The sequence below is a fragment of the Lissotriton vulgaris genome, chromosome 11, assembly GCF_964263255.1.
Source record: "Lissotriton vulgaris chromosome 11, aLisVul1.2, whole genome shotgun sequence".
Lineage (NCBI taxonomy): Eukaryota > Metazoa > Chordata > Amphibia > Caudata > Salamandridae > Lissotriton > Lissotriton vulgaris.
In genome coordinates this window covers 591,997,560-592,014,356 of record NC_141699.1, presented here as the reverse complement: position 1 = coordinate 592,014,356, position 16,797 = coordinate 591,997,560, and the positions used below count along the sequence as shown (strand labels likewise).

General features: G+C 47.9%; 1 protein-coding gene across 1 annotated transcript in view; it reads left to right on the top strand.

Annotated features, from left to right (window-relative positions):
- LGI3 (leucine rich repeat LGI family member 3) overlaps nt 1-16,797 on the top strand; it is a 121,893-nt gene that overhangs the window by 78,712 nt on the left and 26,384 nt on the right. Inside the window, exons 4-5 of the mRNA XM_086944800.1 lie at nt 7,955-8,026; nt 9,577-9,648. Of these exons, the coding sequence (XP_086800926.1) occupies nt 7,955-8,026; nt 9,577-9,648 (144 nt within the window). The remainder of the gene's footprint in view (nt 1-7,954; nt 8,027-9,576; nt 9,649-16,797) is intronic.

Below are 16,797 nucleotides of genomic sequence, written 5' to 3'. Positions count from 1 at the left end.
GAATTCACGTAGTAAGACAGGAGTCCTAAATCATTGAATCAGGCCTAAATAATTTGCATTCATACTCTACACACTTACTAATAAGTCTAAATGTAAATACGCTACACACCAAATGATAAGTCTAAAATGTATAAATAAATATCTCAGTTCTTAAGGACTAATATGCATTTGAAATGTACAATGAACATTCAGTTCTGCAGTCCTCTTACTGAATCACAGCGGTTTAAGATAGGCCTGTGGCCAATTGAAGATAGCAGCGGATTATGACATTCAAATGAGGTTAATTTCTAATTAATATGAACGGGTTCAGATTTGATTGCTGGAAGAAAGGGCGTGCTTCAAGGGAACGAACCTAGCCGTCAAGTTTCATGTCTCTAGAGCTGAAGAGATTCATAGAGTTGCCAACCTTAATTGGACAGAGAGCCAGGCCACTGATGGTAAATGCTAAAATCACAAGTGAAAGCGAAGTAGTAAACAATATACAAGCCTGAGAATTCCTGCACCGAGACAAATATATTTGTCTTAATTTAAAGAACTCAAGGCGGAAACTGAACTATATATTACTCAGCAATGGCCGGACAGTTCACAATATTACAGCACCCTTGTATTCAGTATTCAGTATAACTTACGGATGTTAAAATTGTACATTAGCACTTCACAAAGATATAATATTTAACCTATGTTTAAACATCAAATCTAATTTACAAGGTCAGTAGCACGCACTACGAATCCTGAAATGTATTGGCAGTTGGAAATAATTAATTGACACCACATTTTCATGCTTGGGTAGATTCATACGTATTATCACTGTGATCTGAAGATACTGTCTCAAACACACTAGATCTTCTCAAGAACAATGCCAGCAGCCAAGCACCCAAAAATGCAACTGCTATGAGGTTGATAAACTATACAGACATGATGGGACCCTTTGAATTCATCCTCTAAGCATAATACATTATTATTAAGGTTTGGTTAGTGTTGTATTTCATTATTAATGTGAGCTTTTTTAAAAGCAACATTCCAACAAGGAATTGGAAACATCATTTTTTTTTAAAGTTTTATATAGCACGAACTTGACCGGAAGGTATCGGGGTGCCTTACATGCGCACCAGTTGCATTACACAAGAACACATTATTATTTTTTTTGTGGTAAACACGAGAAGATTAAGGGATTGCCCCAGAATGTTGAGCGGATGCCAAGACTCGAAACAGACTACCCAGCTCCAAGGTCGGCAGCTCTGGCCCTTAGGCCACATCTTCTCCCAACTGCCCACACCCTCTCCTCTACTTGGAACATGCTTCAGCTGTGAGGCACATGTATTTTCAGCAAGTGATGTAATTATATTTTACCTTTCCCTACAGCATCCAGCCCTAGAACACACTGCACACATTTTTTGGCCATGCACAGTGGTGGCGGCTTGGAGTTAGACCAGGCCCACTCATGGCCCCTGTACGCCCATGCACACCAGGCTCTGGCAGCAAGGCTTGACCTTTGGCTCTGCCATGCACCCATTCCCGCTGCTGTGCACACAATGGCATCCGCCCACCAGCTGCCTGCAACAGGACCTCGGTGCAGCACCTCCAGCCCCCACAATACACTGCTCAAGGCCAAATGCAAGTTACTTTTTAACAAGCATATCTGAAGTGGGATCCAAATATATCCAATGGCACCCACTCGGCTAATTTACTCTTTATCGATGGTGCCAATTTTGGAACCTTGGGTGCCGCACGCCTCATTTAAAAAAACTGATATCCCACACCTTCCCTTGAGTTAGGGAATGATGTACCCTTCCCCCTTCCCAACGCCTGATTGGTGAGTTTCCACTGGCCCACTCCTTCCTAAAAAGGCCTACCTGTGTTTTTTTTACCCCAAATCATTTCCCCCCCCATGACCTATCTTTACTAAATATAAAACAAAGGAAATAAGCTGGCTATGTCAAGCGACTGCTACATTTTGTGCATTTTTATCAAACGACGCCCAGGTTAATAAAAAAGTCAATTACTATGGAAAGCACAATTTATCCGTACCAATTGCTTTCGATGTCTGGTAAATATCATATCTATGAGTAGTTATAGATAAATAGCAAAGAAAAGTTCTTGTTTGTATGTTTAATAGTTCTTGTCCCTTTTCACAAATCTGCACAACCTTTCCACAGTTTTTTTAAACCTTTTTTTTTCATTTTCTAAAATAACAGACACAATAAATCAATGTGACAGTGGGCACGCATTTGTCAGTCGAGGCTACACAAAAAAAGAATGAAGCAATGGCTCATGAGATGCTCGAAATGGCACGGGGTGCACCAAAATAAATAAGGGGGAGGAGTATGAGGGAGCCAGGGGCACGGGGTGTCCAGTCACAGCTGGTCAATGGCATGAACTATAGCATGAGGCCACATCAGACATAGCTATCCAACGTCTCCGTGTCTAGTGTTAACAAACAATCACACAATGGTTGCCAAATGTCCTTGGGTCTAGACGTGGGGGGTTGGAGCACAGCGTACACTTCGCTGGTGGTGTCGCACTATATCATGTCCTTCAGCCAGTTGTCTTTAGTAGGGGACCAACTACTACATCAATAAAGAGCTATCCAACACTTAGTCAAAATTAGCCCAATGGTAGTGAAGCGCCTATAACTGATTGGAAGAGGTATGACCTATACTAATAGGATCAATAGGGGATCAGGTTCAATAGTGACCCCCGTCATAGCGGGAATCTGAGCAAGGAAATGAAGCCAGTAAGTAGGCTTGAACAACGGGCAGGTCAATACAAGGTGTACAAAGACTGCGTGATAAGTCCTGCACTCCGGGCAGTTATGGGAGTATGTGGGATCAATTTTAGCAAAACGTGTGGCGTGGTGTATGTTCTGTGGAGTACTTGTAATGTAATAGTTTATGCCTTTGACTAGGGGAAACTAGTTTTGTTTGCCTGCAACAATAACATCAAGTCTTGTCTGGTATAGGGTGCCCTATGTCAAGCTCCCAATCAGCCCTGGCCCCTCTCAGCAACCCGGGTTTTAGAGCTAAACAAGACTGATAATGCCTGGAGATGAATCAAGACCCCTCAGTGGCAGTGATCACCAGTGTCAATCGGGGGAAGTCCTCTGGTTCAACTGGATATGAGGGAAATCCGTCACGAAGTGTATTGTGCAGTCGCCGAAGAATGAAGTGGCCCATATGTAAGGGGACCCCAGAGCGAGTAATGTCATCCTGTTTGATAACTTGCCCATCTGGAAAGAGGTCCCCCATGGTATGGAAATTAAGCATCTGCAGAGTGCATTGCACCAGTCTTTCCTGGGTAAGAGGTAGCCAGCTGTTATGAACTAGTGGTGTAGCTGGAGAGTCCATTAACCCACCACTCAGGCACCTATGAAGCTTTGCCCCCGCCAACTGGTAGTAGAAATGGTTTGAATATCTGAGGGTTTGCCCTGCCTGGTCCCTTTCCGGTTTCAGGTATGCTAATGGAACATCTGCAAGATACCAGTAATATGTGAAAATACATTGGGCTGCTACTACAACTGAAGATCTAGTACTCCAAATCCCCTTGCTCATATGGAAGTGTTAAAACCTCCCACCAAATTTTGGGGTGACCGCTCACCCATGTCAGGTGGAGCAAAAGGCTCTGCTTATTTGTGAAATAACTGTTGGTCAGAGGGATTTGTATAGTCAGAAACAGATATAAAAACAAGGGATGACAACCATTTTAATAATGGCAATGTGCCCAGTCATGGGGGTATACCAACGTATAAGGCACCGTTAGTTACAGGGTCTCTGACAAATAGTAAAATATCATCTGTGTACATGGATCCAGTAGTGGTCAATGTCGAAACCACAGGCCTTGATAGAGGTGTCTCTTTTCCAGCTGTCTGACCAGGGGGTCTAGTGCGAGTAGGAATAGCAAGGGCCACAAGGGGAAGCCCCAGTGTGTCTCTCTAGTCCAGGGTTCTCCAAAGTTGGTTCTGGAGGGCCGGATCCATGCAGGATTTTTAAGTGGTAGCATATCCCCCACTTCGATAAATGAGGTTATCTTAAAAATTTGGCATAGATCCGGCTGTCCAGGACCAACTTTGGAGAACCCTGCTCTAGTCACTGAGAATGGAGATGTGACAGAACCATTCACCCTCAGCCTAGCTACTGGATTGGTGTAGAGTAGCATGTTACAGTCTAAAAAACCAGGCAGGAGTCCAATGTTTGGTCAGAGTCACTTTCAGGAACGGCCACTATAGCGAGTCAAATGCCTCCTTGGTGTCGAGAAGGGCAACCGCTGTTGGGAGTGTGGAGAAAAAAAACAGTTTGCATTGGAGATATGATTTGTTCCATCAAAACGAAAGCCACGTGGTGATCACCTTGACTAGGATCTTGTGGTGTGATTAAGACGTGAGAGAAGCCTATATGATGTGCATAGCTGTTGCGCTTAACCGGGCTTGAGCAGGAGCGTTATCACCGCCTCTCTGAGAGCGGGAGGGAGGGACCCAGTCTTGAGTGGCTCTGCGTAGATCTCTAAAAGATGTGGAGCAAGGGCATGCTTGTAAGCCTTCTTAAACTGCCCATAAGACCATCCAGCCTTGGGGCCTTGGTCCCAAATAGTGTGTCTGTCACTTGAATGATTTCCTCACATGTGATCGGTGCTGCCAGAAATTGCTGGTGGCCTTCTGTCAACCATACCATTGCAACTTCTGCCAGGCATTCTGATATCACAGTAGTGTCCTCCCCTGTTCTCGTAGTGTATAGCGATTGCTAGTACTGCATCTACTCCTTGGTTATTTTTACATTATCAACCACAGTCTTCCCCTCAGCACTAATGTTTTATTTCACACAGGTACTGCACGGGTTAGGGCATAATAGTGCCAAAGTGCTTCCTGGTCTCCCACCCTCACCATATCTACACGCCTGTGTATATTTCCCAAGGTAAGCCACTTCACATTCTGCAAGATCTCTAAAATCATCCAGTAGGACCGATCAATGATAGAGACGAGTTTTATGTCCCGCCCTCACAGAGTTACAGTCTATATCCAATAGTACCAGATTGATTCGCCTTAACTCATTGTGAATGTCTTTGAGTATTCCAGCATGTTTGGAAATACAGATGCGGCTTATGTAGGCTTTGCAGGCCTCCCAAAGGGCGGCCTGTGTGATGACCAACCCAGTGTTAAGCGTGAAGTATTCCATGATGGAGTCACGTAACTGACCAGAACAGCATATCATGCAACACGTGATCTGGAAATCACCACTGTCTCACCAAGCCCTGGGCATATGGGATTCGCAGTTGTATCTTAACTGGAGTGTGATCTAATAAGACGAGAGGGAGATGTGCTATATCGGCCATCCATAGGGTTGCATCCCGGGATATAAACCAGTAGTCAATACGTGTCCAAACACCATGGGATGCCAAGTAGAATGTGTACCCTGGTGTGTTAACATTGCGTGACCGCCACCCAATGACCAGAATGAAAATGTCTACCATATCCTGGAATACGCGCAGGGCGCAAGCTTTGCCACTAATACCGGCATCAGTAGATTTTAGTACTGGGTCATAAGCCATGGTCAGATCACCTCGCAGGAGCACTTAGTTGGCTTCTGACTGTCCCATAACTGCAGAGACTTCAAAAAAGAAATCAGGGGGATCCAAGTTAGGAGCATACATATTAACCAGTAGTGTAGTTCTACCTGCCAACATGCCAGAGATAATCACATAAAAAAGATACTTGTAAAGCGCACAGCTGCCCATCACCGGGGCGTCCCGGCACTGTATACGCTGTGGAACCCTTCCTGGCTCTCCCTGTGAGATGCCCCTCATGGGCACCCCCAAGGTGGAGGCCAGGCATCCCAGTGTTGTAGGGGCCGTTGTGGAGATTAAGCAAGCTATTGCCCAGAGTTGCAGCGTGGGACCCCATGATTAGAGTTCCTCGTTCCTGATGAAAGGAGCCCCCGGTTGCGTGGGCTCGCACCATCTCGTTTGCCCCGAGTCGGGGAGAAGAGGCGGCTTCTGATTATGTTTCTCAATCGCAACTCCGGTTCCGGGTGCTGACCACCCGGAACAGGAGTTGCGATCGAGAAACTCCTTTCATCAGGAACGAGGTGTGCTTATAGATCACACTGTAATCGTATTGGGCATCGCCCTTCCACTAATCCATGGGGACTGATAACCACGGGAGTTACCTTCAATACCTTTAACCCATTGGCCCATGGATTTGTCTTTGTGGCAAGGGATACACCGAGAGCCTAAAGCACTCGATCTAGCCACCCTCAAGATACGTGCTTGCTACTTGGAAGCTGCTACCAAACCTCTGTCTCAATCAGGACGAAACAATCTGATTTTGAAATTAGGCAATTCACTTTAGTTCTTTTCACATACCTATGGCGCCTGGTCAACAGTAACGAGGCGTGTGCGATCTCCTGGTCCTGAGCAGGGCCGGGTTGGAATTATCACTGGCCTAGCGACCTATTACATCACAACCTTGACGATTCAGCCCTGATGAGTCACGGGACTTGACACCCCCGGGACGAAACACGTGTCGGCTGGCAGTTTTGAACATTAAATGAAGATAACATCACAGATACTCTTTGGGTTTTCTCTGGCAGCTGTAATCACATTCTTGAGGTCTATCAAGACGGAGAACTTATACACTTTCTTGCTTTCTGGGTGTGTGCGAGAGGCATTTGTTTTACTGTTTCAAGTGTGTGATCCTTCACACACTACTTGAGAGGTTGAAGGCTCATCCTTTCGCCTTTTCAGCACCACCGACATTACTTTCAACTGACCACTAACCGAGTGTTAATATAGGCAGAGCGCCCAGTATTTCCCCCTTTTTCTCACAAAAGCCTTTCCTGTAGGATTGTCTTTATCTTGATAGCCCCATCCTCACGCTCATCCGCAGGCCCCTGACGCTGCGGGCCTCCAAGGACCACACCAGGCTGCACCAGTCCGCAGCACCCAGCCGCCCGCCTCCAACAGGCACCCATCTGCAGGCAAGCAGATTGGGCGAGTGTCTAGGTCATCACTGTCTCTCTCTCCATGCAAAGAATCAGCTGAATAGTGGGAGGGGGGAAACCAACCATTTTGGGCTTTCAGGCCCGATGCTTCACTGCCAGGCTGCCATCTTGGATGCCGGCAAAGGCATGCCCCCAACCTGTTTTTACATTTTGCATTCCTCCCACCTCTGAGCATTTTTTGCTAATTTCCATGTATATTGGTCAAGGAACGGTCAGGCTTATAGAGGAGTCCCAAAATGATCAACACTTTTGTGGTGCAAACACGAATCCTCTTATCAATATTTTCTTAGCAAACAATAGCGGGTAAAATTAAACCACCCTTCACAAGAAGATATTGCTTGGACGACAACAGAACCTCTTCGTGATTTTTTGTAGATCTAGTCAGTATATTTTCAAATGTAAAGATATCTAGGCGGAGCCTAAAAATTGTAGAATTTGATCTAGAGAACCTTTCAAATTCAAATGCCTTCCTGACAAGACATGATTTTTGTTTCTGTAGAGGTCTGAGGACTGCCTCTGTTCTTAAATCAAGTTCCTTAAAACATTTCAGGGGGTCGAGTGGGTGCTAGCTTCGCACCCCTCAGACCTGAGTGGAATAATGCACTCACGTACATTTTTGTGTGGTACTTATGATGCCTATAGCCCTGCAAATTCTAGTCGTTTTCTATTTTTTTTGTAGTGCACACTACTACATAACCTTGTGACTGTTTATGCTATGTTTTAGCTTAGGAATATGAGCATATAGTTCGTTTGCCCGCCAAAGTTAATGCTGCTTTGAAAAAGAAGCTATGTCATAGTTTAGCATGCTTTGGATTACTGTCTGGAAAATTGGAGAGATAATAATTAGCAAGTAAAATCTCTCTGGAGAGGATTGTATTCCCATGTAATGACTTTGGACTATTTAGCCATAATCAAGGTTCATGGGACAACCGCAAACGTCTGCTATTATTTTAATCTTTTTCTAGATTCATAGAGAATAACGACATCCAAGCGCTGTCTCGGCACACATTCCGCGGCCTGAAGACCCTGACACACCTGTAAGTATAAAATGAGCAAGTGATTGGTTTATGTGTGAAATGGGTGCCTGAGGCCGTATTATGCATTGTCATTGTTTGCACTCGGCGCAACTTTTAAAAGATGCACCAAGTGCAAACAATGATAATGCGCCCTATGAGAATGTGTGCACTGCCCCCAGGACAGCACATTCATGTGAAAACACGGAGCAGCTGCTCTGTGTTTTGACAGTGCAGGCGGCACCCGCCTACGCTTTTACAAGGGAATAGAGATCCCCTTGCAGGCGGGTGCAGTCAGTGACTGCACCCCCCTGCATGAGGATGTCTGGGGGGGATCCATTGGACCCCCTGTAGAGGGCTGCTCTCAGGAGGCACAGTGACAGTGCACCACCTTTTAAATGACGCCCTGTTAGTGCGCCTTCTGAGGGCTTCTCTGCCTCTGCATCTGCATCTGTAATATAGAGCGGGCGCAGAGTCAAAGGAATTCCACTCATTTGCATAAGACACGCCCCTATGCAAATGAGGGAACACCCTCTGAAGATTGCGCTGGCACGTTAAGTGCGCCAGCGCTATCGGTATTAGTGAAGGGGATGCACAAGTGCCTGCGCCCCTTCTATAATACCAAAGTGCCCCGGGGCACCCAAAGCGTGCGCAAACACCAGTTGCGCCCCCGGGGACCCATCATGCACACACACCGCAAACAGGCACAAGTGTCTTAGAGAATATGTCCTGCTTGTCAGTGAAATCACTGAGACAGCCCCATGTGCCAATAGGATACCTTACACCCATGCTCTGTGAGTGCAACCCCTGGTGCGCATCCTGAGGGAAGCCCCTCTGAACACAATATCTCTGGCTTTACCCTCTTGCACTTGGGCAGATGACCGTGCACCATGGATGTCATTTAGAGGTCGCCAGGGGTAGCAGCTGTGACCCTTGCAACCCCTGGAACTTACTTTGCAATGCCCGGCCTCAGAGGTGTCAAAATCAGTGCCAGGAACACAGTCAGCTTGTCCTTATGGACGTTGGTTGTGGCTTGACTCTTTGGGCCCGATTTGCAAAAGTAATCTGAGGCAAAATCCTAACTTTATGACTTCCGGTAATCACAAAGGGTATTTAGGAGTAGTAAAGTTAGGAATCCTAACTTAACTACTCCTAAAAGCCCTTTTTGAATACCGAAATTCAGAAAGTTAGGATTTTGACTCAAATTACTTTTGTGATCGGGCCGTTTGTTTTTCTGTCATTTTTGATTATCACACTAATAGTGAATCATATTACATTTTTCACTATTAGTATAATAAAAATAGAGGTCAATTAGCTGGAATATGACCGTCTCTGGCAGGTGTGGTGAGTAAAAAATGCTTTTAAATGTATCCTGTGTGCATGCTTCCGGGTGAGAGTGTGTTTACATGTGGGAGACAGTGTGAATGTATGTTTATATGTAAACGTGTGTGTGACTAAAAGTGAAGGTCAAAGGGTGTGTGCTGTCACTTCTCCTTCCCCAAGCATTTTGGTGAATTGACGTAATTGAGGCGCACTACGAAATAATATTCAAAATAAATCTACTTTCTTTGCAGATCGCTCGCCAACAATAACCTCAAGTCCCTTCCTAGAGATGTCTTCAAGCCGCTGACCCTGCTGAGTGACCTGTAAGTCCATTTGGATGTGTGTGTGACTGGGGGTAACCTTGTCGGCCTAATTCCATTAAATGAACCACCAATGAGCATGCTCTGACCTCTGTGACACTCGATGAGCGGAGAAAGGGCAGTGAGCGTGGGCTGGCCAATGGGGAAATGATGAGTCATCAGTCGGCCAATGTTTCTGCTACAAGGGGCACCAGGAGAACAGTGGCGGCTAGTAGGGAATGGGGGTCGTGGGGAGAAGATGACAATGGGGGGTTTGAAAATATATATTTTTTAAAGGTCACTTACCTTTTCTCCGCCGGCAGCATTGCTCCTCCGCTTCTCTGCTCTTCCTGGCTCCCCTGAGCCAATCACAACGTTGCAATGCAGCGTAGTGATTTATCTGAGCTCCGTGCATTGGCGCTCAGATCAAGACAGGGAGCCTGTGCAAATTCCCTATCAGGCCTCCCATTACAACCTGGTAGGAAATATGCAAAGTGCGCATGACTGCTGGCCGCCCAAGCAGCCATGCGCACTTAGAGGCCCATTATGATCACGGCGAATCCCCACCGCCGGCCCGGCGGTAGCGATCCGCCCACCAAATGACCCATTTTCACCCTCCGCCATATTAGTATGGCGAGGGGCACCGCGGCGGACGGAAAGACCGTCCGCCGCATTTCTGCCAGTCGGATTGCCGGCCGGGCGGAAAAGGCACAGGTAATGGTGGCGTTGCCTTACAGGCACCACCATCCATATTAGGATGCATGCCTTTCCATGGCGGAGTCACCGCCATGGAAAGGCATGCGGGAAAATCCCTGTGGGGGCCCATTGTGGGCCCCCGAGGGGTGGGGGGGTGTGGGTGGCTGCACTGGGGATTATCCATGGTACTCCCCCATCATTGCCATGCACAAGGTGGCAGGCACAGCGCGGTGCCTGTCATGTTGTGCATGGCAATGCACAACATGGGCTTTAACACTGCGGCGGGTGCTACTTACCGCAATGTTAAAGTTAAGGATGCGCCCACTAGTGTGGCAGGTGCATCCTAATTTGCCTGGCGGGACCGCCGGAACTTTGGAGGTCGGTCCCGTGCTCCATTGCGGTACCGCCATCAAAATAAGCCTCTTAGTGTGCATAGTCCACTCCTCCTCCAACCCTGAGCCACCAGCCTTGCCCCGCCCTAACCAGCGTCGGATTGGTAACGTGGGCACTCTGGCAATGCCCGAGGGGCCGGTGTCTGAGCTGCAGCTGTGGGCTGCTTTTTTGAGCAGCATGGGGGCCGAATTAAGCAGTTTCTGCGTTGTTGGATGCCGCCAGCAGTCCAGTGGGTGCCCGAGTGGCCTTTCTGGAGGCAGATGGGCGTCCATTACCTCCCCTGCATCAACGGGCAGAGGTGTCACACTTTCTGTCTTTCCCTGGGCCGGCCGATTAATATATGCTGATTTGATTGAGCGGGCCAGGGGGCCTGAGCAAAAGTGGCCTCACTTGTTTCAGGTGTGGTTCAACAGTGTAAACCAATCGGTATATTTTTTTTAACCCCTCCCATCCCCGCCCTTTTTTTAAAGTTTCGCTGAAGTAGTGTTGTGGGGAAAGGCAATATGCAAAGGTGGGCCACTTTTGGTAGCTTGCCCGGGACGATTTTGAATCCCAATCCAACCCTGGCCCTAACCCAGCCCGCAGAAACCAATCATAAAATGATAAAAACCTTGTTATTATCGTTTTATTTTATCCCTTTTCACTGCTCTAAAAGCAGGGGGACGGCGCTCCTCTGCCTCAGCGAAGGAGCCGCCACTGCAGGAGAACTCTAAACAGTCAGGTGTCTCGCACAGAGACCTGGAAGAGGTCCTGAGAAGTAAGTGTTTCTGGCCTGGAAGGGACATCAGATTATTTGCATTCGAACGCTGCCTCTGCTGTCTAGGAAACTCTGTCGAATTCCCAAAAAGCCAGGGCCTCTGCCTTGTAGTGAAATTAGAAGAATTCCTCAGAAGCTGGGGATCTAAAGGCAACAGAATGTCTATATGTTTTAGGGAAACAGACACCCCCTGTAGGGAAAATACCCGATTCCCACAAGGGGCATAGTCACTGCTGGCCAGTAATTGTACGAATTGTCCAGTAGACAAGAGGTATGGGCCTGTCCAGAATGTTTTGTGTTTCTCTGTAGCAGGACCTCTAGAACGATGAGTCCATTTTGGTCAATCCTGCAGATTTGTGGCATTACCACATTTGCCACATAATCTATATCCTGATACATAATCTCTATATTATGGAAACAAAAACATATTCCTAGCTTAAACTGATCAGCAGCTACTGAAAAGGCTGCATGTGAAATGATGAGCTCTATTATGTTATCTTGCTTTATATTTGTAGAGGACACTTCGATCATGCTAATTCCTTGTAATACTCAGGGCATGTCGAAGGAGGCCTAGGATGTGGGCGTTTTCTGTTGGTTGGAGTGTCTTTGGTATAAAGGAGTGCCCATTACATCCCATGTTTGCTAATCTTTGTGCCTCCATTTGTCTTTCTTTGTAGTCATGTCCCCTAGTGTCTTCTCAAGTTTCCCAGTGTCTGTGCCTCTCTGCAAACATGTCCATGTCTCTTCATATTCGTGTGTGTGTGTTTGTGTGTGTGCAAAGTTGTGTGTGCGCGCACCTGTGTGTGTGACGTTGCGTGTGAGCGGGGGTTGTATGTGTGCGTACCCATGACTCCAAGTTTATGTCTTGAAGTGTCGAAGTCTCCCAATGTCCTTCTGAAGTGTGTTTCATAAGAGCGTCCCATTGTGTCCATATCTCGCGGTGTCTCTGTCCCTACAGTGTCCTTAATTTTACTCGGGCTTTCGGTGTCCATGCGCCCCCAGAGTCGCTTGGTATCTTTCTGTGCCTGTGCGTCTGGTATCTTCCTGTGTCTGTGTGTCTGGTATCTTCCTAGGTCTGTGTGTCTGGTATCTTCCTAGGTCTATGTGTCTGGTGTCTTCCTGTGCCTGTGTGTCTGGTATCTTCCTGTGCCTGTTGTCTTTCTGTGCCTGTGTGTCTGGCATCTTCCTGTGTCCGTGTATCTGGTATCTTCCTGTATCTGTGTGCCTGGTATCCTCCTGTATCTGTGTGTCTGCTTTCTTCCTGTGTCTGTGTCTGCTATCTTCCTGTGTATGGTGGCTTCCTGTGCCTGTATGTCTGGTATCTTCCTGTGTCTGTATCTGGTATCTTCCTGTGTCCGTGTATCTGGTATCTACCTGTGTCCGTGTGTCTGGTATCTTCCTGTGTCTGTGTGTCTGGTATCTTCCTGTATCAGTGTGTCTGCTTTCTTCCAGTGTCTGTGTCTGGTATCTTCATGTGTGTGTGTGCCCAGAATCTTCCTGTGTGTGTGTGTATCTGCTATCTACCGGTGTCTCTTTGCCGGGTGTCTCCCTGTGTCTGCGTGCCTGGTATCTTCATGTGGCTGTGTGGCTGGTTTCTTCCTGTGTCTGTGTGTCTGGTATCTTCCTGTGCCTATTTGTCTGGTATCTTCCTGTGTCTATGTGCCCAGTATCTTCCTGTGTCTGTGTGTCTGGTATCTTCCTGTGGCTTTGTGTCTGGTTTCTTCCTGTGTCTGTGTGTCTGGAATCTTCCTGTGTCTGTGTGCCCAGTATCTTCCTGTATCTGTGTGTCTGGTATCTTCCTGTGGCTTTGTGTCTGGTTTCTTCCTGTGTCTGTGTGTCTGGAATCTTCCTGTGTCTGTGTGCCCAGTATCTTCCTGTGTCTGTGTGTCTGGTAGCTTCATGTGGCTTTGTGTCTGGTTTCCTCCTATGTCTGTGTGTCTGGAATCTTCCTGTGTCTGTGTGCCCAGTATCTTCCTGTGTCTGTGTGTCTGGTATCTTCCTGTGGCTTTGTGTCTGGTTTCTTCCTGTGTGTCTGATATCTTCCTGTGTCTATTTGCCTGGTATCTTCCTGTTTCTGTGTGCCCAGTATCTTCCTGTGTGTGTGTGTATCTGCTGTCTACCCGCGTCTGCCTGCCGGGTGTCTCCCTGTGTCTGTGTGCCTGGTATCTTCCTGTGTCTCTGTGCCGCGTGTCTCCCTGTGTCTTTGTGCCTGGTATCTTCCTGTGTCTTTGTGCCCGGAGTCTTCCTGTGACGACTGTCTCTTGAGTGTCCAGGTATTCCCAGCGTCTATGTCTCCCCATATCCCTGTCTCCCGGAGTCCCCCGGTGCCTACGCTTCCCTGGGCCTGCGTCTCCCCAGTGACTCCCCAGGTTCTTCCTCTGCCTCACTGGTGTCTCGCCAGTGTCGGTCCGTGCTCGTAAGTGTCACTCGAGTAACTCCATCTGCTTCCCGTGTCTCCCCGGGGTTTCCTCCATATTGGTGTTTCTTTTTTTTTTTTTAAATTTTTGTAAACCTTTATTGTGCATGAAAAGAGAACAAATACGGGCCCACAACCATCAGGCCGGCCACAATACTTTTGAGCACAGAAGCAAGCAATGTAATTTCTCAGCGGCATCAGGGTTGATAAGCAGCGATCAATTAACCGTACACTGAGTAAATTCGTGTCGCCGAGAAACAGGAGTAATGAAGGTTAATTTTAAATTTTTTTGGACGTAAATATGAATCAGTGAAGAATAGAAACCAAGGAGAACTGAGTCCGTACAATTATCTCACAACATGAGCAGGCAAGAGCATCACATGAAACCAACCGTGAAAGTTACTACCCAGGCAGTATGGCGGTTCAGAGTAAAACAACAAGATCATCATGTAGCAATTATACGCCATTTACAGCTCAGCCCATTCCCCCCTAATCCCTATCTCGGACCCAGAACAGAAATTAGGTAAGAAAAGCGCAGAGAGATAGAAAAAATAAGGCCCATAGAAACCCATGTATAAAACTAAAACTCTCCCCCCACCCTACACCAATGCGGAGGCTATGGCCTACCCCCCCCGGCAGAGTGTCTGTCGCCCGCTAAAGAACCCGAAATATAGACAAAGGAAAGAGGAAAAGAGGGAGGAATCCCTAATAAAGAAGAAAAAGAAAGAATAAATATAACTCCTGAGATATAGGGAGGAAGAATAGAGAAATCTAATCTATACCTCCCAATGAAGAAAAAATGAGGGGAGGAGCCAAACGAATACTAAGTCTCTCGGACACCCCAACCATACAGAAATTCCCACCCCTTATGTCGCAAAACGAATAGAGAATATGCAGTACGAAATAAGAATAGGGAGAGATCACAAGTTCCATATCAGCACGCAATGAAAGGGTGGCCCATCCCGAGACCCCACCCGCCATTCAAGTCGATTCGTCACATCCCCTCATGTGTACCAGCGAAAAACAATGTATTGTGAACATCATACAGAACAAGGAGAGTCACACTAGTACACATTGAAGAAGCGTTGCAAACCGAGCCCACGCCAGCCAGGAATGTACAGTTCTTCAGGAGGAATCCGCTAACCCTGGCCAGTTCGCACTCGACCCCCCGGCCAAAGTCCACGCAGGGCAATCCTCACTGGCAGAACAAAGGGACAAGATGGCCGCTCCCGGCAGGGAGATGCTGTTCCGATACAAAATGGACGGGTCCATCCTCGACCAGATCCATGTACCCCACGGAATAGCGCCAGCAGATTCTCACAAAGTAGTAAAATAAGGAGAGTCAGAAGCTGAGCCAAAAAAGCATGGGCACTCAGACTAAGTAGTTGATGGGTGTGTGGCGTCATTCCCAGAGGCAGCAAAGTCTCGGCAGAAACCATGGGCTCCGATGAAGGCGGTAACAGTGTAGCGCTGATGAAGTTAATGGGCACTTGCGGCAACAATGTAGCCCGGTCCGGAGTCAGGATAGACAAAGCGTCACAACGAGGGAAGCAAACCGGTGGTGTGTAATCCGCCCCGGGCGTAGCAGCCTCAAGTTTCTCACACAGCGACAGAAAGCCCACACGCATTTCTGCCCGCAGATCGCGAATTGCGTCAAGAATAGAGCCATAGGTCAGAGCAGCCGGGGGTTCCATCTTCGCCCCGGTCACAGGCGCGGCCCCCAAGGCAGGACAGCGCCCGGGGCGCCGCAGCATAGTCCAGTTCTTGTCCGAGGCAGCGTTGGCATTCAGCGCAGTCGGATCAACCATCGCATCTGCTCCACCAGGGGAAACACAGGGGCGCATAGGCACAAGTACCGCCAAAACAATGAGGACTCTGGTCGCTATGCCAGGGCGGACACGCAAGCAGTGGATGACCCGCAATAAAAGCCCCACGATGGTAACAACGGAGCGGGAGCAGGCTTGTGAGGGACTTGTGGCATTCAAGTGTCCGCCATCATGGAAGTGGCGCAGCGTATCTTACTTGAAGGTCCCGGTCGCGGAGGCACCCGTGAAAACTCCCGGTCGGCAGGCACTCAGTGAGCAAGTGAAGGGCAGGCGCGGACAGCAGCAGATAGTAGCGCCAGTCAGGGCGCCAGGGTCATTCCGCATCCATAGCCCCTCGTAGTTCCGGCAGCCGCCACGTCCGTATCCCGGCTCGGGTCTCAGTCACAGGGGTAGAGACGGACGCCGCAGATCACTCGGCAATCTAGCGGATTCTCAGGCAGGCAGGGACCTCGGGAGAGCACCATTCAACGCAGCTCCCTTTCCCCGTCCTCTCGCTAGCGCTCCGTGGCAGGAGATAGGTCAGGATGTCGTCGCGAGGAACAAAGGATCGGGGAGCCGAGAGACTACACGTCCGTTCACATCGCCATCTTGGCTCCTCCATATTGGTGTTTCTTAATGTAAGTCTCTGTCTCACCCTAGTGACTGTCACCTCAGTGTCTTCCTGAGTGTACCTTTGTCAGTGAGTCCCCGTGCACGTGTTCAGCCAGTACATTCCGAAGTTCATGTGTCCCGAATGTTCAGCTCTCGCGCTGTCCATGCCTTCCAGTGTCATACCAGTCTCTTCATTTGTCATGACCAGGGCCCCTGTAATTATGCGGGAGGGAAGGGACAAATTCTGCGTCAGGCTTGAGTAAATTATGTGGCACGAAAAGGCAAATTAGGCGGCGTATTGCGGCACTTTTCTACTAGTATTTTGTACATTTTACGCTTGTTTACACTGTCTATTGTGTGCAATTCATTAGTACCAGTTTACGCTTCATCAGGGGTATCTACGATAAAAAATTCACATGTTTCCATTACTGTTAATGTTACACTTTCAACATGTATTAACATTGTAGTTTGTATCCCCTCACCACACACAAAGT